This window comes from Scomber scombrus, chromosome 17, assembly GCF_963691925.1.
Source record: "Scomber scombrus chromosome 17, fScoSco1.1, whole genome shotgun sequence".
Taxonomy (NCBI): Eukaryota; Metazoa; Chordata; class Actinopteri; order Scombriformes; family Scombridae; genus Scomber; species Scomber scombrus.
In genome coordinates, this window is record NC_084986.1 from 6,758,428 (window position 1) to 6,783,930 (window position 25,503).

The 25,503-nt window shown below is 40.6% G+C and overlaps 1 protein-coding gene across 4 annotated transcripts in view; it reads right to left on the minus strand.

The window, feature by feature from the left end:
• disp1 (dispatched homolog 1 (Drosophila)) overlaps positions 1–25,503 on the minus strand; it is a 94,994-nt gene that overhangs the window by 17,848 nt on the left and 51,643 nt on the right. The window contains exons 1-2 of one of the 4 annotated variants that reach the window (XM_062437376.1): positions 21,610–21,631; positions 9,262–9,973 (exon numbers count right to left, since the gene is read on the minus strand). In XM_062437376.1, the coding sequence (XP_062293360.1) occupies positions 9,262–9,932 (671 nt within the window). In that variant the 5' untranslated portion in view covers positions 9,933–9,973; positions 21,610–21,631. Of the gene's footprint in view, positions 1–9,261; positions 9,974–17,387; positions 17,663–21,609; positions 21,632–25,503 lie in introns of those variants that run through there. The other 3 variants (XM_062437375.1, XM_062437374.1, XM_062437377.1) reach the window with 3 other exon arrangements.

The following is a 25,503-nucleotide window of genomic DNA, read 5'->3' on the forward strand; positions in this document are numbered from 1 at the left end:
ATACTGTAAGTGCATTCCAGTGAAATCTAAGTGACGCAATGTTGATTTAAACCAACTTTTAACTAAATATCAAGTGTCACACTATTGTTAACAGAACTTAACCTCAACCTGTCTATAGCTTAACACTCATTCACCACCTTTCACTTGATTTTTAACATCTGCTCAAAAAAAAAAGAAAAAAAAAAAAAAAAAAGTCTAACACAGGTGTAAACATGTAAGAAAGAAGCAGAGGAAACCCAAAGCATTGTGAGCTAATTATGACAACCAAGAAATACTTATCATATCATATATTCCATGTATCATATCATATTTAGAGCCAGAGAGGGGAAAAATAACCTGACACACCAGATGGTTTTGTTACACAGAATCATCTGAGAAGTCGTCCATGGAAACTGTCTGGAAAAGGGAAGGCACTTAAAAAAAAAAAAAAACTTGGCAGGTGATTGGATGAAGCATCTGTCTATCATTGTCTTACCTTGCGAGGCAGCTGGATTCACGATGCTAAGTGGAAAAGCGCATAACTTGATCTCCATGATGATCTCGTAATGTTGTGATCTTGCAAATCCAACTGCTTCGCAAGGTGAGTTAAAAAGAGTTGATACGTTGTGATCAATGAGCACTTAATTTTACTTTTTAAAAACTTTTAATCATATTTAAATGTATTTTTATTTTGCCATGAGTTGTTTTTATATTCTGAATTGATGCTTTTTGTGTTTTATGTAAAGCACTCTGAATTATCTTGCTGCTGAAATGTGCTATACAAATAAATGTGCCTTGCCTTATACTACTAGAGAGTAAAATCAATCTCTTGCTGAACTACCTGGACACTCTCAAAAAACATCTGAGGATTCCCTACCCCCGACTTTAATGTGGTAGGGCTGGTTAGTCTGTAGAGTGGTCTCGATGTTTTCAGCTCCATGTCCACGGTCTTAAATATGCACTTTGACATATAGTATGTTTTGTGCATAAAACCTCAAGATTACATCAACATCAAACCGTTAATATCACTGTCAAAAAGGTGCAACCAGTACATAAACCATTTATTTCTCTAAGTCTTCAAATCTCAAACAGATCAAAGATAACAAAGTGGACACATGTAGTAGTTTATCCCCTTAAAAAAGTGTGATGATTATCTTAACCAGGCAGCAGCAGCAGCAAGCCATCGTTATCCAGCTGAGGCCGGACTGACTGCTCAACCGGCTTATGAGAACTTATGATGACGGCGGCTCGCATCAGGCTTTGATCACGGTTTATGGGACAGCGTGGGGGCCTTTGATCTTAAAGCGCTTTGCTTTATACTCAGATGGAGAGTGGCAAAAAAAAGGTATAAAAGCAAAATGGCGTTTAGGTAAAGTTTAACAAAAAATAGTGTTGCACGCTTAGTCATCTGCTTTATTTCTACTCTCCCTCCTTCAGTCTTCTGCTTCTATCTCTTCACCAGCATCAGCTACTATTTGCAACAGGCTAATGTTAGCAGTCAGAGTTAGCATCAATGATATTTCACTGCTGCATCTGACGTCACCTCCCACAACAGTCTGGCCCCCTCCTCTCATCATAAAAGGTACCCTGTGTGGGTTTTTTACCACTAATAGCACTATGGAGCAATGTTTGTATGAGTGGATCATTGTTATGTTTGTATCACATATTTAAACTCAAGCATGCATCGCTGCTGTCGGCTTCACATTGTTCCACTGATTGACGACGCCTGGCTAGCGAACATGAACGTAAACAGTGAAGGATTTAAAATATCTTTCAAAATCAACTTTGTAAATGCTTCATTTCAAGAAGGGAAATGCATTCAATGTGTTTGTTTGGTCTCAAGACATTTTTTGGTGGGAAACAGTGAATTATAAGAAAAAATAATGAAAAACTCAACAGGGTACCTTTAATGTTTGTTGAACTGTGAACTTTCTATTGAGCATCAGACAGTTTATTATATAATGTACACTACCAGTTTCCCTCAGGTTAAATGTTTAATAATTGAATTAAATTCTTACATTGATTAGCTAGAAACATGTATCTATTTGATGTGTTTAATCAAAATGATTTCAATCAGTCAGATGAATCTCTCCAGTCCTCCCACTGGATGATTGAAGTGGCTCTGATGAAATTGCAGTGTTTTTGCTCTAACAACAGCTTTGTTTTTAACTCATACATACTGTGATATGAGCTGCATTACTCAATAACAGGAAACAGCCCTTTGTGCACAAACACTCAGAAATAGTTCTGCTGAAATCACTCGACTTTCTCCAAAAAATTAAATCTCAACTTTAAATATATGAAAAGAAAGCGACCACTTACAATCACATATAATAATACTGTTCCTAAAAAAAACTACCCAGCAAACTCTTGCATGTGTATCAGAGTTTTGTCGTAAAAATGTTGGCTTGCATCACATTTATCCTGGGCTAACCTCGTAGCTCCATGTGTTCTCCTGCAGTACAGAGGATCAGACATGCAGGATGTCAGTAAATCTTCCCCCATCCATCACTGAGCCTACACACACACACACACACACACACACACACACACACACACACACACACACACACACACACACACACACACACACACACACACACACACACACACACACACACACACACACACACACACACACACACACACACACACACACACACACACACACACACACACACACACACACACACACACACACACCTCTGATGCAATCATCTTATTTCACTTGAGAGTTAACAACATGTAACTCGGGCTATTAACTGAATATTTTATGTTGTATAAAAAGCTCCAAACAACAGAAGAGAAGAAGCCTTCGGGCTTTTTAAAAGACCCAGATTGCTAGTTTGTCTCCTTGCAAATTAAGTGTGAAGGTAAAGAGGCCCGCAGGGTCACATATCATCACTGTTTTACAACCAGCAGAGGTGTCTCTTTGACAAGAACACCAACAACACCACCAACTCCCACATATCTTTACTTTGCACTTTAATAGGTTCTTAATGTCATCAACAGAATAAAAAACTTCCCCTCAGCTCGTACTTGTTCATTTATTTTTCTTGCAATTTTCCACTGTATAAACTGTCATTTGCTCTTGAGGAAAAACTCAAAAATGTTGGTTTTGAATTGTCAAAGCAGGTGATGAATTCAATGTTCCCCCCGAGGCAAGAAATAGCTGCTTCTGTTTGTCCTGCGTAGAGGTATGCATGAGGTGAAAACGCTGTTCGATGCAGCAAACTTTCACTGCCTGAGGGGCTTTAAAATAGTGTGTGAGTCTCTTTACGTGCATTGCCTTTCTTCTTCACCATGCATGCTTATTTGAGAATTTATCCGTCATAAGAAGCATCTTTAGTTCATGTGCTGCTGCTCGTTCTGTGTCTCTGAAAGATCTCCCAACGTGCACACATGCAGACGCAAACATACACACACACACTTGCATGACTCTTTCTAGTGGTGAAACAAAGTGAGTCTCATGTGGCTAATGTTGTTGTTTTAGAGAACATGCAGTGCTTTAACCAATCACTGTCAATGTGTTTAGTCTAGTCTTAGTTTATTAAGTCCTATATTCAGAGCTTGAAACACAACATAATAAACACTAAACACCATGTACTATTTTTACTATTTTACAATTATTAATATTTACTTTCCATCTTATATTACATTAACGTTTCTTTTTCTTTCTTCTTTTTTTAACAATGCTTTATGCTCCTTTTAAGCCCTTTTAATGTGAAGCACTTTCTTTTGTTGTGAAGCACTTTGAGCTGCATTTCTTGTATGAAAGGTGCTCTACAAATAAAATTATTATTAGTTATTAATTTTGCACTTAAAAAATGGGGAAAAGTCTCTGTATCACTAGCGAAATGTTCTCTTAAATAAGACTTTAAGACGCAAAAATGCAGTTTTTTTCAGTGAACCTGGTTCTTATAAAGGGCCGAACCACATCCCTCACAGGTCTGTTGTGGAAACTCTGTCGTGAAGAGAGGCACCATAGATCATCAAAAAGCACCAGCAGGCCTTATTTGAAGCAGACGATCGAGAAAGCAGCCAATACGCCCGCCGCGCACTCCTTGCAAACAGTTGTTATTCTGATAATGCGCAAAGCCTTGTCAAGCTGACACCCTGAAATACAGAGCACACAGATCACTTTCAGACAAACACTTGCCGGTCGAGGCTTGCAGCTGTCTGACGGAGAGCAAAAAGAGTAAGAGGGAGACAGAAAGAAAGAAGGGTGAGGACAAAAGACAAAGGAAAATCTGGGATATGATTTTTTTTAGTTTTTTTTTTAAGCAAAACCTGCAAAGAAATATAAATTGCTCATGAAGGTGAGAAAGCTCAACACTGCAGACACATATGGTCCACCAAAACTCATCCAACTGATAAAACGTTGCTAAATCACGCAAGACGAACTGCTCCGCGCTTCAGCGTTTGTCATGTTTTCATAAGGTTTTCCCCACGTATCATAGCAACCGAACCACCTGCCTCCTACAAATACTACAAAATTCAAACTCGCCCGAGATAATAAAAGCTGACCTTTCCCTGAGAAAGGAGTGCGAGACAGGAATTCTTGCTATCTGACAAGGCATGAATCTAAACCTCGCTCGCGGTTGCCATAAACAACAGGAACTCGTGCGAGAAGTATTGGTGAAGAGGGCAGAAACACGTAGCTCCAGGAGGGGGGGGGGTTAAATACTCGACCCCTGACCCCTGGATGGTTGAGTGTCAGTGAGCTCTTTTGGTGGCTGCTGCGGGGGGGGATGGAGGGGGGGTCACCGGTGCAGGTAGAAGCAGGTTAGTTGTACCTCTTCTTCCCTGAAGCTAAACATAATCTGAATCTCTCTTTTACACACGGCTGTCATTCTGGACTACAAGCTAACCATGAGAGTCCACTTGAGTAAAATCTTGAAACTGTAGCTGTGGTCTAAGTGAGCATACTTAACTCCAGATTAACACTTCTGGATTGCATGCTCTGGGATTTGGCCGTCTTCCAAAAAAGATGAAACTTCAAGCACAGACTAAAAAATGATTTTTTATATTTATCCATCAGTGTTGGCTACCAGAATTCGACCAGCCACCTTGCTTTTTAACATTCCTTCTCCAGTGTAAGAACGTACATTCAAATCTTACAGATATTCACTCAAGAAATATCAGCTGCAGTAGTAGAGAAATGGGGTCCAAATCATTTCCCCCGGTGCTGTGGCTTAAAGGCTTTCACCTGAAGCCTTTAAAACCTTACTGGCGCACACAGTGCTGACCCGGGCCAAACAGCTGACATCCCAAGGACAAGCCGTTTCCGTCCGATCTTAAATAATACACATAAAATGGCAGTGAGAGATAATCTTACAGCACTGACATGCTCCTAATGTATTTAACAGACCCGCAGAGACAGATAAACGATGGATGGCTGAATCTGTTTTGGGTTTTTTGGTTGTTTTTTTAAAAACTCTACTGAACTGCTGAATTGCACCTTGCCCCTATCCAAAGTTTGGTTTATTTCATGATGAGGATAAAGACCCCGGAGGCTTTTGATCATTCTTAAAATAGAAGTATTAGGAAACAAAGTATGGGCTAATCTCGGTAAATGGATTAATGTTTTGTGAAGCTGAGAACAGGGGCATAAAAATCCCCTGTTGAGAAACGCAAAAAAAAAAGGTCTCCCCAAAAGAGCTAATGTTACGACTTATAGGTGTGACGTAGAGTGCACTGTGATCATAGATGTAATCCTTCGGCTAATCTGGCAGATCACAGCCCTGAGGCAGATCAGACTGATATCTGACACCATCTTGTCTGACTCTGCACCCTTAAATTATGGAGGTATTAGGAGTATAACGTCCATGTGCAAATGTGTGTGTGTGTGTGTGTGTGTGTTTGTAGTAAAGTTATATTTAACTAAACTCAACAGAAGTGGAAGATTTAGTGGCAAAAAAAAGGTAGATGAGGGCTGAAAGTTTATGTTAACATCTTGGTTCAGAGCAAAAACTACACAACTGAGACAGGTATATTGTTTCCTACTTCTAATCTCATCATCAGACAGACACACACACACACACACACGCACGCACGCACACACACACACACACACACACACACACACACACACACACACACACACACACACACACACACACACACACACACACACACACACACACACACACACACACACACACACACACACACACACACACACACACACACACACACACACACACACACACACACAAAACTGTACAGAAAAGGGAGGGGGTGGGGGGTTGGGAATCCAATCTTGGAGCGAACCCAGCCCCTGTAATTCAAACCTGTCATCGCTGAACAAGAGGGACCTGTTTGGTAAATAAGAGAGTGGTTCAACATTAGAGACGCGTACATCCCACGCCACATCTGCTCTCCATTCTGATGTGGAACCAAAGACGGAGGAGGGAGGGACAGCGAGAGAGCGAAAGAGGGAGAGAGAGAGAGAGAGAGAGAGAGAGAGAGAGAGAGAGAGAGAGAGAGAGAGACAACTGAAGAAAGAAAGTGTTAATAGAGTGAGAGAAAAACTGAGGAAGATGGAAAAAAAATGAAAGTAATGGAGAGCAAAGAGGAGAAAAAACCACAGATGCCTGTGAATGCATCTAAATGCCTTGCAACACAATCCATGTTGTGCCTCTCTTTGGCCACCCAGAGTTTAATGTGTGCACACCAGACCTGGTGCATGTACCCGCTGCGGCTACGCAAAACCTCATCTTTCAACGCCACCCACAACGTCCCCCTTTCAAAATGAAAGTTATGAGAGAGGTGGGGGGGGCTCAAACTTAATTCGAAAAAGGAAAATTCCACGTCGAGAGGTACGAAGAAATAAAGTCTCGGGCGAATCAGATTCCCCTCGATGAGCTGCTACCATAAGAAGAAGCTGACATGAGTAAATAATTACATCTGCAAGGTTTTCACCCCCCCTCGCCTCCCCCGTTTTCTGTGGAGATGGTAAATATAGGATTATGCAAATGGTTATGCAAGGCATTAAAATGGTTCCAGTTTCTAAAGCGGTGGAAGGTCTGTGGTTTTGGAGTAAAAGGGAAATAACCAACTCACTAAATATGGATCAGTTGAGGAAAAGAAAGAGGAGTTGGCCAACAAATGAGTTCAACGCTGACATTCTGCTTCGACTGGGGGAGGCATGGTCACCACGTGTGTGTATATATATATATATTTATATATGTGAGCCTGCATGAAGGTTTTCACTTAATTTGAAGAAAAGCTCTCTCTCATCATGTGGATAAACTTTGTTTTGGCCAACCTCTTTCAGTCCCAACAACCAGGAGGGTCTACCAAACACGAGCCATAAAAAATTGTACTAAACACTACAAAAAATAAACAGTGCATAAATAAACGCTTGATATTTCCGTTTGAAGTGACACTTGAACACCAGCATCCTCTGGCCCAGGATGTCAACTATGGGTCATATCCTGAGCTACTGTATGTTATGGATCTGCTTCAAATCTCCACATACAGCACAAGAGCTTAGGGTGATTTCAGGAGGTTGTGATCAAAATAAGAGATCCATCTAACTTAATTTGAATCAAGTCAAGTCTATGAAGGGTTAAGAGGAAAAGATCTACAAAACCTTCCACTGTAGAGACACCACACATGCTAAAGCGGACAAAAAGATTATTGGGCTTGAGGGGACATTTCAGTCCTTTCAGAAAATGTGGTTTCCAACTGCTAAAAAGGACTGCTCCAACATTGTTTATGGTGTGAATAAAAAGAAAGTTTAGAGCAGTAGCTTCATTCTTTAGTTGTAGTCTATCAAATGGCCATACTATAGTAATTTGTTTCCTCGTTTGAGGGCAACATCTTTGCTAATAAGCGGTTATCTGTGTGCTCTTCTTGCACCACAGCTGCCAAGAATGACTTGAGTGGTGAAGAGCTGCCAAATGAAGGTCTGGTAGGAAAACATATGGTCTTTAAAGTAGCAGCATGGATGTATTATAAGAGCTAGAAGGGCGTCTCTTCTCAGCTTATCAGCCGGTTTTCCCCAGTGGCCACTCGCGGTATCGCAGCAAAGAACACCATTATGAAAGAGACGTCAGAAAAACTGTTGACAGGACACCGAGAACAGGAGACAAGGTCAACTATGTCTATTATGAATTTTTGATCCATGGAGGTTTTAGATGTGTTCAACCTTCCTCAAGCTGAGAAAGCTTATAGTCTAAAGTCTTTAGGCTGAGTGGGAGGTTACGGGCAGGGACAGCAGGGGAAACACAACTGTGCATATTCAGTTGGTCGTATAACGCTTAAGTAGACTTGGAAACTAGAAACTTTTTATGGTGCATGTGCCAGCCATGCAGCTCTTATTGTACTGAACAGGCACCACTTTTGGTGCAGTATCCAACTCTTATAATACATCCATGAGTAGAACAAACTCAGGTATCATAATAGGACCAGTATTGGTTACCTTCCCCTTTTGTGCTTTGCCTGTTCAGCCAGTGATCACTATCAAATTCTTCTTTATTAACCAACAAAAGGTGTTACTGTAGTTTTAATGAACAAAACTAATTTATTCTTTTTTTATTTAACCTAGTTGTACAAAAGCCAACCTCAAATGGGTTTAAGTCAAAGTCATGTTACTAATTTACAGCCCCAACATTAGTGAGTGAGTGTCAGCTGCAAACTTTCATTTGTTGTCATACTTCCAACATGCTGGTGTGACCCCTTGCATCCCATTGGTGGTGACATTGTATGACAAGCCTCTATTTGGGGTAAAACTGCTGGTAAAATAATCCTCTTGTGCTGCTCTAAAATATTGGCCATGCATCACGGACCCTAACAGCCGTAACCACCTCCTACTGCATTCCAGGCCTAACGTGATCCCTAAACATGGATGTGACATGTTATTAAGCATGGGGGCACAGGGAGGAGGCTTATAGGGGGGGACTGGAGGACTATGAGAGACCCCTCTGTTGCCTAAACTGAGGATATGCTTAGGGTCAATAAATGCACATAAACCAACATCAACAGACAAGCAACAGATTTGTATGCTTGGTGCATACAAATATTAAAACTCAAATACTTAATAACATACTAATGAGCCCAAACTGAGACTAATTCCTTCCTCTGCAAGACACATAACACACACTAATGGTGCCTCAGGTTTTACACTGCCAACTATGACTCAGCAGGACTTTAGTTGAACATTAAAGATCAATAAAATACCAGAACGCTACGCTAATGCTTTGGCAAACAGTTACTGAGAAATGATTATAAATAAGCTAATGTAATCTATTAAGGAACAATATAAAAATCACATACCTGATGCCAGGTGCATGTGTCTGACTCTGGAGGTGCTCCTGCCAGCGTGGATGATGATGATGATGATGAAGACAGAGAGGGGAGGAAGGGTGAGGAGCATGGGGGTACGGGTTAGAGTATGTGCAGGCGGAGAGGCAGCAAGGGCAGGAAGGAGGGGTCCCAGGGTGGGCTACAGAACCGGGCCCGGGGCCTGTGCCTGGATTACGAAAGAGCGGGCACTCCGGCTGTCCGCAGGGGCAGCACAGGGTGGAGTGGAAGTGACAGTTCTGGCAGCAGAGCGGCATGGGCTGGAGAGGAGAGGAAGATGGGGACGTGGTTAGGGTGGAGGGAAGGTGGCGTTTGGCCAGCCTTTGGGAGTCTGTGACGGCGGGGGAGGAAGGGGAGGTCCTCAGGGAGCCGTTCTGTTTGAGCACTCCGCCGTTTTGGCTCGGTTTGTTTGCTCTCTGGACAACATGTGATCTCTGTTTCGCTTTAGATGCCGCATCCTTGACTATGACCTCTTCATCTCCGTCCGCTGGAAGGCTGTCACCACTAGAGGCAGCTGTGAGAGGGTCCTGGCCGTTGCTGACCGGTGTACTGGGGTTTGAAGGGGCGTTCCCATTGGCACTGAGAGGATGGTGCCCTCCATTGCTGAGGGCCAGAGGGTCGCTGCTTGCATCGCTCAGGGCCATGGTCCTCTCCCAGTGGGCCTGGCAGGGACACTGTCACTCCTCTGGGAGAAAAGAAAAGGAACAGAGGGAAAGAGAAAGATTGAGCTCTCTTTAACTTGTGATAATAACTCATGTGATAATAACTCATTTTCTAAATGAGGTTCCATCAATAACAGACATTTTGGTACAAGTATAAAGCACACATTATTACAGCTTTTCTGACTTTCACATGAAAGAGTTAAATATTTGGGGGAGTTTGATCAATATCAACTGCTTGTCTATTAAACATGAAGCTACAGGCAGGATGCAGTTAGCTTTATCTGTGTTTAAAGACTGCAAACAACTTGCACAATAAAAAAGATAAAGATCCACCAAACAGCACCTCTGAAGCTAACTGATTAACATGTTATATCTTGTTTGTTTAATCAATAAAAAAAAGTAATGTTTTACAGAGTCACACATAAAACACCTCCTGTTCTCATCTAATTCTTAACAAAAAAGCATATTTCCTGTAATGCATTACTGTAATTTTGATCATACGTAAGCTATTGTTTCAGTCTTCAGGAATGAAACTGTTGACTGGAAATAAAAGAGCATTCATTCTGAGGTTTGGACAAAAAGCTCCTCAATCCTGTATACTGACAAAGAACCTTGTGTATCAGAGGATCTTAATGGATGTGCCTTAATGGATGTGCTTGACACAAAAAGAAAATAATGGTAGGAATGCTGCGTGTGTTTCATCTGGTACCTTTGCAAAAATAAACAACGGAGATTCAATCTAATACAAAAGGGTTCAATCTCTTAGAAACCCAAAACAACTACTCCTTTAGAAACTGAGCAGAAAGAGCTATTTTTCCATTCACAATGAGGGGCGCCGAGCGGGGGGCAAAGGAGGATGCAGACTGGCTGAAAACTGTTCCTGTATAACTGTACACTCAGCAAAACTAACTCGCAAAATGTAGGAAATGCACTAATGACATTACAGATGCAAAAACACTCATATGAAAAGTAGCCTTCTAAACTTCTGCAAAGCAGCATTTTCAAATTTGTCAACACATAAATTTGAATTTAATATTAGACGAGCAGTGTCCAGCTTGGCACTGAAGTGACACTAATGAAAAACCTGCACTCAGGAGCTTTAATGAGGCTGCATCAATGAGGCTGAAAGTCTGTGTGGCAAAAACCCTTTTTCCAATCTTAAACTTGTTATACAAACATTTATTGTATTTTAAAAGCTGTAACGTACATAAAAACCAACGCTGACGCCATCAGCAGATAAAAGTTGTCTTGCAAAATAAAGAAAAACAGAAGGATGACTGTTAAGTAAAGTCAGATAGGGTCAAGGTTTTATTCGATGATTAACTGAATCGCCATGGAAATATTCGGTATACACACCTTTCTGTGTTCTCACTGGAGTTACTATTCAGTCATATTAAATAGGGGCCCGTTTCAGATCAATACGATTTACAGAGCATGAATAAGACCGGCATGAATTGGCAGCATCTGTGTGGATTACAAAGCGAGAGACACTCCTACATTCGAAGGCTAAAAGAAATGGTTCCAACAGAGTGAGAAAAAACAGACGGTTCACGTTATGCTACAGTTTCGGCCCCTATGCTTCGGATTAAATTACAAAATACTCACAGGAGACCGCAATGTGAAAATGTGATTCTGTGGGCTATTTTAGCATAGCATGGCAGGGAGAAGAAAAAAAAGTGTGTCTGTGGCTTTGTGCCACGATATGCTTGACACACTTCAAAAGGGGCTGAGTTGTGTTTCACAGGTAATGCAGGGTCGAGGTGGGCCGTGTTGCTGGAACAGATCCCAAACTACAACGCTACGGTGGAAAGAAACCTGACATGAGCCAGAATGAAATAATCATACTACTTGGTGTGTGGGTGTGGGTGTGTGTGTAAAATACTGACATGTGGCTTAAAGTGTAACATGCTTCAAAGTTTCAGGCCAAATAGAGAAGTGAAGCAGCTTGTCCCTGCCTCTAGAAGGAGATGCAGGATTCAGGCGTCAAGTTTTAATCATTACACAGAAGACTTGGGTTCATGTTTTTAGCTTAAAACCCATTTTGATATTGATTTCAATTTCAGATACTAATCATTATTTTAAAAAATATTAATACACTAACATGTAATACAATGAAAGTATATAACCAAAGAAACTATAACACCTGTTTGAGGTAAGTAAGGTGTCATAGATGTGGTAACTGATGGTAAAAAGGGGTTTGTGGCTCTCTGACATTCAGTACTGATTAAAACAAACAAAATCTGACAAAAAAGAGAGAAAACAGTCATGCTAAAGAATAAAACCTCTTAAAATAACATTGACAAGACAAAAAGATAAGAGACCCCTAGTGTTTCTGCCAGAAAAGTGTCTTTTTTGGTAGATGAGAATAGCTGGTCCATCTTAAACTTTAGGGCTAACCCCCTTCTCTCCGGCTCATGATGGGGTTGTAGCACTTATTCACCACCAAATAGCCTTAACTCTACACACACTTTACTGCTAACTTCATACTCATCATCGCACCTACGCTCAACCTGCGCACTGAGCTATCCCTTAAAGAAGCTAGGCTACTGGTATATTACAGTTTAGTTCAAAAAACATCTTAAAAGTACAATTATTTTTTTTAAATTGCTCAATGGAGTCATCTTAGGTCTTGCAATACACTAGCGGAAACCCTGAACTCTTTGCACATAGTATTAAACCACAGAATTTCGTATTTATTATTAGTATAATAAATAAGAATTTCCTGTCATGATGATGGCAATATTCCAACGTGTTGACGTAATGACATCACCCTGTTAAGCACAGCGACAACAACCATTGGCTGAAAGTTAAAGTAACTTTGCTGCTGGCCCCACGGTGGAGTAGTTAGTTCCAAAGAAGGGGAGCGACCTCAGGGGTGTGGAAGTGGTTTGTTTAAAAAAGATCAGATGTACAAAAAACCACAGTAATATATAAGACGTGAAAGACGACTGTAACAACAAAAAAGGGGAAATACAATAAACGTATTTCACTACCTCAAGTGGAAGCGTGTGGTTGGGTACGAGGAGAGCCAAAAATCCTGCAAGGAGTATTTTGTCATATTGTCAAGGTGATCATTATCAATATTATTTAAAGGCCATAGCACCACTCCTACACAAAACCATGAAAAAGTATTTAAAAACCTCAGTTTGAAAATATATTAGGAAGTAAAATAAAATGAGGTCAGGATGAACGCATCTAAGAAAGGATTTCCTAAACACTGTGGAGGAGGGATGTCAGATTTCCAGTTTACAAAAATGCAAAAGTCGTCTCAAGTCTCTTAAGATCCACACTTTAGGATCCTGTAGAATACTATTTCATATCATTTCTAAGGTAGTTTTAGTATTACATTTCCAACACTCAGAAATCATTGGGCATTGCCAGATCAATAATGCTAAAGATCTGCATTTGTAATTTTCCCTTTGTGGCACACGGGTGAGATATGAATGTTAAATATGCACAGCTCGGCAGGTGTACTGTATGTTTTGTGCAAGATATTGAATTGAATTAGTTGAGAATTGTGCTTATAAAAGTTTGTGCCAGTCAGCATCATCATATTTAGAAATGTAGAGCCAAGTCTTTCATATTGGGGGGAGATTATTGTCGAGCATACTGTAAATAGCTGCCGTAAGACCTCTGGCTGATGTACGTAAGGTGCTAAACAACTGTTTCTGGTTGATTTGCAAGTACTTAAAACAGGTTGTGTTTTCGGGACAGATCCTGTAAACTAAAGATCTTGTGCGTAAGTCTCCAACTATTTTAATGCCGTCATTCACCCAATGTTTGAGTCTGCTGTCTGGTATGAGATTTGGAATATTTGGGTTGTTCCAAAGTGGAGCATTTTTAAAGAATGACCCTGTAGATTCGAGAATAAAATGGGCCTCCTGGCATGAAATAAAAGTGTTTTGTATTATTGAGTTTTTTCGGTAATTGTACTCAGTTTGTTTTTATTACCCAAAAAAGGCAACTACATTAAGCGGAGTTGTTTGCAATTCTTGTTTTTCCATTGATATCCATCTGCTTTCATTGTCTTCTGAATGTAACCACATCCACATGGGTCCAAACTGTGATAGGAGATAATGTTTTCGGAAATTGGGGACATTTAAACCTCCTTTTAGACATGTGCTTTGTAGTGTAGTTTGATTCTTTACGGGTTTCTTATGTCACGAAAAACGACGTCACTGCCTTGTTTAGGTCGTTAAAAATCTACAGGGACTTTAAAAGGAATGCAGTGGGGGAAAAAGTATGTATTTAGGTAAGATATGTGTTTATTCTTCTACTTAAGGACACACGTATGTCCATCCACCTTTAAGGTCAAGACTGGTTTAACCCAATAATTTAAATGTAGTTTCCTGTGTTTATTTCCTGACCCAGATTCCCAGATACTTAGGTCTACTGGAAGACCAACAACTTCCAAAATATGTAATAAATATGATTGCATTTCACTTTTCCCAATATATCTGGTCACATATTTGAGTTTGCATCAGGTTTGGGTTGTGAACGGCTTCCTCCATGAGCTCGAAGAAGCAGAGACTCGACTATCTGTGACGGCATCAACAGATAAAGCCTGAACTGGAGGGTGATGACGTGGGAAAGGTTTTAGATGCTTCATACCTTAACCGAAGAAGCTGTAGGCTGAAATTTCTAAACTAGTGACTTTAGTAAAGGCACCTTCAGTTTTACCTCTACCACTTATTTTATATCCTTTCAGGAAACCTACACACACAGGCCTTCCTTTCACCGACCACATGACCCCTGAAAAATATTTCCCCCCCGCAAAATGAATGTGCTTGCACTTGAGCGCCAAGCGATACATCACGCTTACTCGCCTGCTTTTCCCATCCGGCTACCCGAGCAGAAGACGCGCGGCGTATGTGACCAATGCGCTCTGTGACACCTCAACATGAGTGAGCGGTGAAACATGAGCATGACAGCCCCGACGGGTCAGGGGTGGTTGAGAGGACGCGGTTGAGAGAGAAGGGGAGGAGAGGAAGCATAACTCCTGAGCCCCGAAGAGCTCAGAATAGCATGCAGTGCTGAGGGAAACCCAGATTAAGTCATTAGTCTGGCTCCCACAGCTGTCAAGAGCCTGTATGGACTCAAAAACGGTTGGATGGGAACGGGAAATGTTGAGATTAAATATGATAAACAAAATTATGAGTATACAGAAAACATACTTTGGTGCTTACAGCGTAACGATGCAACCAAGTGAGTTTGCTGCTGTTTGGGACTAAAGGAATTTATCCTCAGCTCTTTATGTGTGTGTGTGTGTGTGTGTGTGTGTGTGTACCGATGCAGAGCGTTGACAGGCAGGTGAGACATCTAGGGTAGTCTGTGCGGACACAAGCAGGGTCTTGTGTCTCTCTTCTAAATAAAAGCTGACAGCTGGACTAAACTGCGCCACGAACAACTGGAACTAAAGCCTCAAAAAAACGCTTCCGCCGCTCCATCCGTTTTTTTAACAAAAGGAACCCGAAGCCAAGATTGTGTTTCTTGATCAGGGAGGCGCCACAATATCTTAAAATAAATTAGCATTGTAGTATCAAATGTAGCCTGGTAGTGATTAGCTGTAAGAGAAAGTAAGAAAGTAGTGGATTTAGTCATTTCTTTACCTCATCTTCTGTTTTGGCTGAAGTGTTTTACATTAGTTGCTTTATTCAGGCAAACATGAACCTTCATTAAATTTGAAAAACTTTTAGAAAGAGTTGAAGGAGAAACTAAAAAGTCAGGTTTAAAAGTCATCCTGACATTTGTAACAGGTACAAACTCTGAATCTTCATTGAACAGTACTGTTGAATTTTTAAAAGAAAAATAAGTGAAGTGACCTTAAATCCTAAACAGGTCAAACTCTGTCTAGACTTCCAAATGTGATGAAGCGTAATTTCCACTAATTTCATGTATAAACTCTACAGTGTTAAGGGCTTATATGTGACAGTAGTGATGCGGCTACAGTCACTCCTCCCAAAAAAACCACACAAGCCCTTGGTTAGAAAAATTGGTTAGAGCATTCAACCTTTAAATAACCAAGAAAGTCGACCAAAAAAACCGATAATGACTCCCAGGGCGAGCGATTAGGGATAAAGCAGGTGATGACGAAGCGCTTCTTCTGCCGTCTTTCATGTGAAGTTTATGATTATGGGGTGTGAGAGAGATAGAGAGACCTTGGGCGACAGGCAGCTACGCAAAACAAGGCAAAGCCTCCTGCATCCCTTTAATTAAAGCTAATAGGCAGTAATTACCAGGAATCAGTCATGAGACGGTTAATAACCACATTGCTTCTACTAATAATAACAACATCAACAACACCACCAGGCAGGGGGTGAGTGGGTTGTCCCTGGTTGGGTACACACATGCTCGACGTGGCTTCTCAACACACACACTCTTGACATGTTTCTGGTTGTCAGGAGAGATTTTAGACATATTTGACGCACTCAGGGCCGCTTTTTCACACAGCTGGATTGTTTAACAGACCAATTTGGCAGTGCTGGCTCAAAGCTACAGCGCAGAGTCTGAAGGTAAATTAGGTGAACGACCTGCCGCTTGTGTCATTCCTTCAACCCAGACGTCCGACACAATCATTAGGATGACGTTTAAATCTTGAAAAAAGGTGGTTAACAAATGTCTTCTTTCACCCACACTTTGCTTAAAGACAGAACTCATAAGAGACTAATTTATCTCTCAGTATATGCAGAAACATTTTCAAGCAAAAGTCAAATCTTCCTCGCTCAATATTAATATCTGTGTCCAAATTTAGACAACAGATGAGTCATTTATGCTTTAATCAGATTCAAAGATGCAACTTTGAGGATGGAAAGATCACTTAAATTTAGTTTGGCTGCCTCTTTTAAAGTGCTGACATAAATCTAGATGATAGTATTATGTGCATCATAGTAACTGTCAAAGCTATATTAGGCCTGGGTTATTGTAGAGGACATGGATGATAGGCTGATAGTTAAATTAACAGGCTCATCTTTACTGAAGAGTCAGCAGGTTCAATGATTGCATTGAGCCACAATAGTTTATATTTGGATGGTTGTAGCCTGATCTACTAGTTAACAATTATAATGCTGCTTAGTTTCAGTGTAAGAACATGAGAAAGTGGTGGTGGTGGTGGTGGTGGTGGGGGGGGGAGAGAAAAAAAAGAGCCTGGAAGTAATTTTGACATCCGTCTGTTTCTGTTTCCAGCAAACTCACTGAAGCTCAGCAACAGAGAGAGAGAGAGGAAGAGATGCATGGACCCAAATAACTGCGCACAACTCCACCACCAAATCTTGATTTTTCTCAAGTACTTCTGAGCACATTAACGCAAACACACAAGTCCTCTAAAATTACCGACTTCCTCGTTTTCCAGCTCACGGAGAAGTTGCACAAAACGAGAATAAACACAGAGTATTAGTAGGAGTAGTAGTAGTAAGTCAGTGTTGATAGTATCCAACCTACCGTGTTTTACGCGTGTTATCGCCGGTGAGGATCTGCAAACACGCGGCGCTTCGTGTAACCACCGAAGAACAACAAAAAGAAACTCCTCGGGGTTTTTTTTTTTGGTTAAGAAAATATCCGCAAGCCTCCCTTTTTTTTTTCTTTTTTTACGGTAAAACAAACAATACACTCCGGAAAAAAAGGGCAGCAACAAGTCGTAAAGAGAGCGCGCTGTTTCTCATGGGAGTGTGTCCTGCCAGAATGACAAACAGCCACACATATACATACACATACACACACATTCACAAAGTCCCAGCTCTCTTTCTCTCTCAGCTCTCTGTGTGTGTATGGAGGCAGGAGGCTGGAGGCTGGAGGCAGGAGGCAGGAGGGAGGTGGGCTGGGACTCCACCACAGAGCACTGATAGGACGGTCACACTGTCTGCTTTAACCCGCTCACTGCCACCAAGGTATCAGTGCAGAGTTATCACTAAAGATGCTCAAAGATAGCTATATACCAGAGTGTTAGATTATCTCATTAAAGTCGGAATTAATAAGTCACATCACATATTTAATATGCAAAAAACAAAAAACCCTAACATAAAGCATTGTAATAAATAAGAGCATAAAAGGAGCAATAAGTAAGGTTAATTAAAAGTGAAAGGTTCTGCTAAAAAAGACATCCACCCATCAATCAATCTTCAACTTTTAGCAGCACAAACCTGCTTTAACGGGCTCACTGCCACCAAGGTATCAGCGCAGAGTTATCACAAAGATGCCCAAAGATAGCATACATAAAACAAGTATCACGGCCTCCGTTACTTTACTTAAGTGTTTGGTAACAACATAAGAAATAAATGTGCATATCAGCATATATAAGATAGGGGTGATATATAAGATATAAGGTGATATATCGATATTGGAATTTTTTTAACTCCTTAATATATTGGTATCAGCAACAGCCCCAAAAATCCATCATACATCATTTACATTAGGTTATGTCCCACCTGTCTATCATGTTTCAGTCGAAAATATGCCTTGATGCTTAAATTTGATACTTTTGAAACCCAACTTTTACGTATGTGGACTAACGTGAGTAAATTTACCAGTAGGGACACAAAAAATATACATTTTCTTTACAAATTTTTCCCTGGAAGTTCATTTGATAGGCTATATTTCACCTGCTAACATGTTAACAGCCTATGTTACAACTGTAGCCTACTACTGGCCTATGGGATTAAATAGGGGTCATTATAATTGAGCAAAATCTACCAAGCATCAACAAAACAAAATAAATAAATTGAAAGTGATATGATCCTTAAAGCTTAAAGTTCGCCATTCATGGTTACTGCTCGGTTTTTAATCTGGTCTCTAGCCAATTCATTTCGGAGGGACGGGTCAATGGTCAATCGTACCACTTTTTGCACTTCCAGACGACTGAACACTAAAAAGTTCAACACTGAAACAGCAGTAAAAAAAGGGACCAAATTAGAGAAATCCAGATCAGTGAAAGAAAAATGGGATTATATTGTAATCAAATGTTTCACTCTTGTACAGTTTTATTGTACGTTTTGCATTTGAGATCACTAAAGCTTCACTTACATTAAAAAGTTGAAACGTAAGCTATAAATTAAGGTTAATACAACAAGTTTACCTGCATAATTTAGGGGTTTTAACCAAACCTGTTTGTTCTTTACCAACTCCAATGAGTGATAATCTTGAGTTATCTCATAATAGTTATGAGACCGTTACCAGGAAACTACAGTAGGAATATTAAACAATAATAGAGTTTAACTACGATTACACGGTGGTGAGTATTATAAAAGAATAACCATAGGAGGCTTTCAACAACCCTTCATGCAGAGACAGTGAACAGCCTTTAATTATCTGAAATCTGACCACATAATTCCTTGATAGGGCCCGCTCCGTTCTCAACGCATCAGTTTTTCTTAAATTATAGATTACTGTTCAAATGTGTTGGCTGCTCTTCTGGGTTTAGTTTTAATAACTACTTTAAAATAAAAAAGTCTTTCTTCTGTATCTCCCCGCCCAAGGCCAACAAAAGCCCTGGGTTACTGTGGTTTCATTCAAACCTCAGTAGGGGAGGAGGGGGGGGGCTGTCCGAGTCAATACACCCTCAAGTTAATATTCTCATTTTAGATTAAACAGCTGCTTCCGTTGTCCCGAATCCACACAGGAAGATGGCACAAAACGGTGATGCTTTTTTAATAACACAGATAACAGATAACACAGATAAGGGCATCGAATAAAAAATCATATTAACCTATTTTTCTGTTCTCTAATGTAAAGTATTTGAAGAGCAAAGCCAAATATTTGACATTTTAACCCACCACACAGGTCATGTGATGTAATAAATGTGGTCTAAAAAAAGTTTGGAAACATTTCCCTTCATATCATCAGATGTGCAGATTACAGTGGAAAAAATACAGCTTTTTTTTCATTTCGTAAAACAATTATGGCATTGTGTAGGCAGGGGAAAAACAGCCACACACAATGCCGGCATTTATTCAGGACGAGCAGAATCACATTAAAATGAATCAGTGTATGACATCTCGCTCTCTTTCATTTTCATCAGCGGTGCCTTGATTCGCTGAAAGAAATACCTCATCTTCCTGGACTGGAGACGACTGTTTTCTTCTAGAAAATCAGTTTTTTTCTTCTTTGCAAAAACAACTGATTCTTCTCAACGGGGGAGGAGAGGTTTATCGCGGGGAATGCTGGGAAGGCAGAGGGCTCGTACCTGGCTTTAATTTCAGCTGTCCACCCAGATTAGGACATAGTTCATATAGCAAAGCTGTAATCATCTGCAGTAGGGAGGCGCTCGTACAACAGCAGGCCCCGAGGCCGGTAGAAGCCTAAGCCATTTAGTGCTTTGTAGTTGTCTCTAATAATAATAACCTGGTACTAATAAGTTGTGTACAGTTTTGTTGTGGTGTGCCGGACAAAAAGTAAAGGTTTAGCTCTCATTTTGACTGGGATTTGGGTTAAAAAAACAAAAACCCAACACAATCCAGCACAGCACAGGATTTAACAAACAACTTTTTACTGTTTTCAGGTCCCGAACATGCTTCATAACATGTTCTCTGTGGGTGCAGCAGGAGCAGTGAGGTTTAACACCGTCCATCGGCATCCTACAGCCGGTCAATTCAGGACAATGAGGCCATGCTTGTTTTAAACACACCACTGTACTTGCTTCTTATCTCCACCAGGATCAACATCAAGTTAATAGGTAGTGTTAAAATGCAAGCAGAGGAACCGGGTTCGGGTTCAGCCATCCAGGGTCTGACGTCTTGCCTGCATGCATGGAGCTAAAGAAGCAACCACATCAAAGACCGCTCACTGTACCAGGAAGGACAGAGGCCCTGGTGAAAGCCTAACGGCCCCTGGGATGATTGCACACAACTCATCAAAGTGACAGGTTTAGCGGACAACAAAAACGGGAAGGGGAGGGCGGGGTGGTTAAAGAAGGAGGAAGATGAGCATAGAAGAGGAGAATACATTTCTAAGCTTAAATAACGTCAAAAATAATGTTCAACTGGCAATTAAATCATTTTTCCGAAGCTAATTCCAAATTCTTGGGTTAGAATAACTATCATTCCCCCTTTCATTGTGGATTTGTTGTAAAGTGGAGCAAATGTGGAGCAGACAAGCAAAACCAAAAACAGCAAATTGTTGTTTTCTTTCTATGCTCGACATAGAGAGAAAGGCATAAAACCTCAAACAGCTGCATTTTAAAGAAATGAAGAAAAAAAAGAAGAAGAAAACAGTGAAGGGGAGAAAAAGAACCTCTCTCAACACAAACGGCTTTTGAATTGAAATTGATCTTAACTTGCAGTGTGTGAATCGAAAGCACGTTAACAGTGATCTAATAGCTGGATCGTAACGTGCTGGGATGTAGATATACGCAGGAAGGCAGCAGGTAATCCTAGAAGCCCTCGGAGCATTGCAGCTACCCCTCTACATGTGATACCCATGCATGAGACAGAGGGGGGGTTTAAAAAAAAAGGGGAGACTGAACTGAAAGAAAAGTGACAATGAGAGCACATGATAAACAGTGGAATCCAGGCTGGTTGTGTGTAGGTAGGTAAATGAATAAATAAAGAGAGAAATAAAAATGTGACTTTAAGTGATTCAAGAGTGAGCTGGGATTGAGATTGAGGAGAAAGAAACCCCCCCCCCCCCCAAAAAAAAAACATACAGGCGCTCCCAAGGCAGCATTGCTCACATTGCTCTCTGGCTTCTGTAGGTCTGAGATTCGGAAACCAAAGGAAACTCTATCCCTTCGACACCTCCGCAGTGAGAACGGACATCTCCCACCCGATTAGCAGCCCCCTCCCTGACGTCTGCTGAGTAGGGACCCCAAGGGTGCTGCTGAGGAAAAGCTGAAACCAGAATACGTAACCCCTCTGCTCTAGTTAAGCCTCAGCGTTCAAATTTAGCAAGACTTAAAAATGATTGATTCAGTATTCGTCCTCTCGTCTGTTCACCCTTCAAAATCTAAACAACCGAATCTCCAGCAAATGCTTGAGGAATGTTTGATGTAGCACCCAAGAGATAGTCTACGTCTCGCACATGTGCACTTGCTTGTTTTAAGGAGATAGCGATTGACTATTCATGTGGAACTACTGTACATTTCCTTTGAAACGCTTCCAAGTAAAGCAGCTACTCTGAGCCTATCTCGGGGTTTAGTACATACTGTACACACTGTATAAAGTCTGGTACTCGAGATAAAGATGTTGGCTCTTACTGGTTTAGGAGCCTGTTGTTATAACATCTTGTCAAATTTCAGGCGTTCCTATATTGATTTATTACCTTACACATGTGTGTGGGGGGGTAAATGCTATATTTCCCTTAAAAAAAGGGACACTCCACCAATTTACACATCGATGTAAGTTTGCTTGTCGTAGTTAGTTTTACTCAGCCTGTAAAAATATTTGTATAATATGTTTTTTCGGCTCTGGAGGAGCTTTATGAGAGAAGTACCATGATGATGTCATTGGGGTTCGGTCGGGTTGGGCTCGGGTCTATGTTACGAATGGAGTGCAGAGAGTTCAACAGGAAAGGAAGTGAACGATGAACGATTGTACTGGTTGCAACTGTATCTCTTGCAAATCCCCCTAAATTGCTTGAAGCACCCCTTTAAAATCAGCATTAATAACAATGAAAACTTTGAGTCGCAGTCAATTCAGGAAACTGTAAGAGTTCACAGAGTTTGCTTTTTATATTCACTCTATTAATATTTGTGTAATATACTGTGCAGAGCATGTTTATTCACTGTTTTGGACTGTTTTTTTACTCTGTTTCTTGCAAGTTCCCGAACTTTATGAAGGTGCAAAACTAAATTGTACCTCTTTAAAATCAGCATTAGCATCAATAACAATGGAAACTTTGATTTCTATTAGTATTCTACTGTGCATTTTCCATGTTTTATGCACTATTTCGGACTATTAGTGTTAAGTGTTGTAAGCGTTCCCACTTTAACATGTTAGCTGCTTGTAATTGTGTGTTTTTGTGAATCCAAGAACTAAAAAATCAGCCAACTTGCATTTTGATTTCCTACCGTCTCTGTTCCCTCTGAGGACAGGAATGTTAAGTCAGTTTGAAATTGCTCAACAGCTCTAATTTTGCTTGTTTTAGCCCATGAAAACATCCACTGATTGCTGCAATTTTATTTGAGGAGGAAGAAAAAAAAATCCGAAATAGCGATTGGCTTTACAATACAGCTGTGATCACAGTAATCGGCTGTGATGAAACAGCACAAGAGTTTCATATCATTGAAGTGACATATACGATGTTGTTTGTGGGTTGACATTAGACAACAACAAGCAAGGCCATATGCACTGAATTATGTCTCATATTATCCTCTCTGCAGTTTTTGTAGGGCAGGTGCGGACCAGCCACGTTTGTTGTTGTGGTTTGCGCGCTGACATGCTGCATCCAGATGACCTGTCTGTCTGTTTCTTATCATTTCTTTTCATACACAACACACAGATAAAAGAAAACGACAGACACAAGAGTGAGAAAGAAGAAGAAAAAAAAAGTTAAAGCGGTTGGCTCGAACTTTAAGCGATTGGCAGAGCGGTTTAGCTGCACTTCTGGTCAACATTCTTCTCCGAGGTGTTGACTGGCAGCTCAAAGATGTGAATGACCTCACATGCACATGTTCACTCATATTGGCTGGCAGGTGCAAAAGCCAAGAGGCAGGGATACAGGGTGATTTGCAAAATGATGAAATTCATTTAATGTGCTATGATTTATCATTCATTTCTTTGTTGCAGCGAAATAACCAAAACCATGCCAAAAGCCATCACTCAGCATTGACCCCGACAAATCTGCTCAGCTAAAGAGCGCTGAACTACAAAAAAAAGTGTAGCCGGAAAAAATGAAGAACCAAGCTGATAAAAGAGGAAAGAAAAGAAGAAAGCTATCCAATAACCTGAGATTGAACTCCTTCTTTTCCACCAGTAAAGCCACAAACATCTTATTGTGACCGCAGCTAACTTAAAAGAATAACTGTTGTGTAAGTAATTAGCTTCCACATTTTTGCTAAGAGAGCACTGAGAGTGTATCCAGCAGTAACATACAAAGGACTGCACAATTAATTGAAGACATGCACAGATGCGGTTTATGTTTCCAACAGTAAATAATTAGTGTAACTCAGTACTCAAGTGTTTTTATTTTCGATTACCCTACAGGAGAAGGTCCCGGCAAGGAGGTCAGAACCTATCTGAGGGGTCAGGAGAGGAAAGCAGGACGAACATTTTCTGCTCCACTGCACTGCTGCTGTTTTATTTTCGACTTTTTATCCAACTTTTTTTGCGAATTTCTGACTAAATTTATCTTTTCAAGCTTCTAAAAATGATTCAAATAAACAGAGATAGTTGCTTATGGTGATGATGGATCTTAAATAGACATACAGCCGGTTTGTTTTAAGGGATTGCAAGCCAAAAATAGAAACATATGCCATTTCCTGCACATAAACTTAGAAATTACAAATGATTGATTACATTTCAGAGCATTGACTGTCGACAGCGGTTAACAGATCAATGTGTTAAATGAATGATATGAACGCTATAAAGAGATGCATTGCAGAGCTGTTTCGGATCTGATGGAGAACTTCGCCAGTGCAACACAACCTGTTAAAACTACACGTCTTCTCTCTCTCTTTTCTTTGTTTCATTGACAGATGTACAGACTGGTGGAGCAGATTGCGTGTTGATATCAAAACAGCTGGCTACGGGTGGGTTCTCATTCATTAATGGATAATTACGGGAGTGGAAATGAGGATCGTGCACGTGCACCCAGTTCCTCAATAACTGGGAATTCATACATCGGACGAAAAGAATGTGCATGCATATTTCTGGCTTTGCACATGCACACAGTTTTAGTCGTGAAACTAAACAGAGTTTCATGCATCTGGCCTCTGGTGTTATACAATGCTAACATTATTTTTTTTTAAAGAGCATTTGACAGACTGTGGCTGAGGAGGAAAATGTTAAAGTTACGGAAAGTGGATCAACACCTCTCCCAGAGCAGTACTTGAGTTTTAAGAATAGATTGAAAGCAGATTCTGTGTTAAATTTGCCTTTTAGATCAATGCAAGATTATCTGCCATGATCATTAAACTAAAACCAAGAGATTTCTCTTATGACTCATGGCATAAAGTAGGTGAGAAAGTTACAGACCTCTCTCTCATTAACCAAACCAAAAGAGTACCATCAAGTTTTTGATTTGCATGAATCTATACTGGCCAGCTGCTCTTATCTGGCAGAGGAACAAGACAATGTTTTTATAAATTAGAAACAGAGGTATGTTTCGATCACTGGTGCTTTAACACGTTAAAATAGCACACTTTTGGCACAAAAAACAGGCTCAGCCGTCCAATTGAGGCTGAATTTCCTGAGGATTTCACATCGTGTGGTGTCAGGGTCTTCAGAGCAGGCCTACTAAGCCTTTGTCGTCCCTCAACACACATCACCCCTCTCTTTCTTCCCACTCTTCCCTTTTTTCCCCCCCAAGTGCCAGAGCAACTTCCTAGTCTGGGAAAAGACACAGTTCAATCAAAACTCCTTTTTCTGTTGTCTTTCAGAGGGAGGGGTAGTGGAGAGGGGAGGAGTAC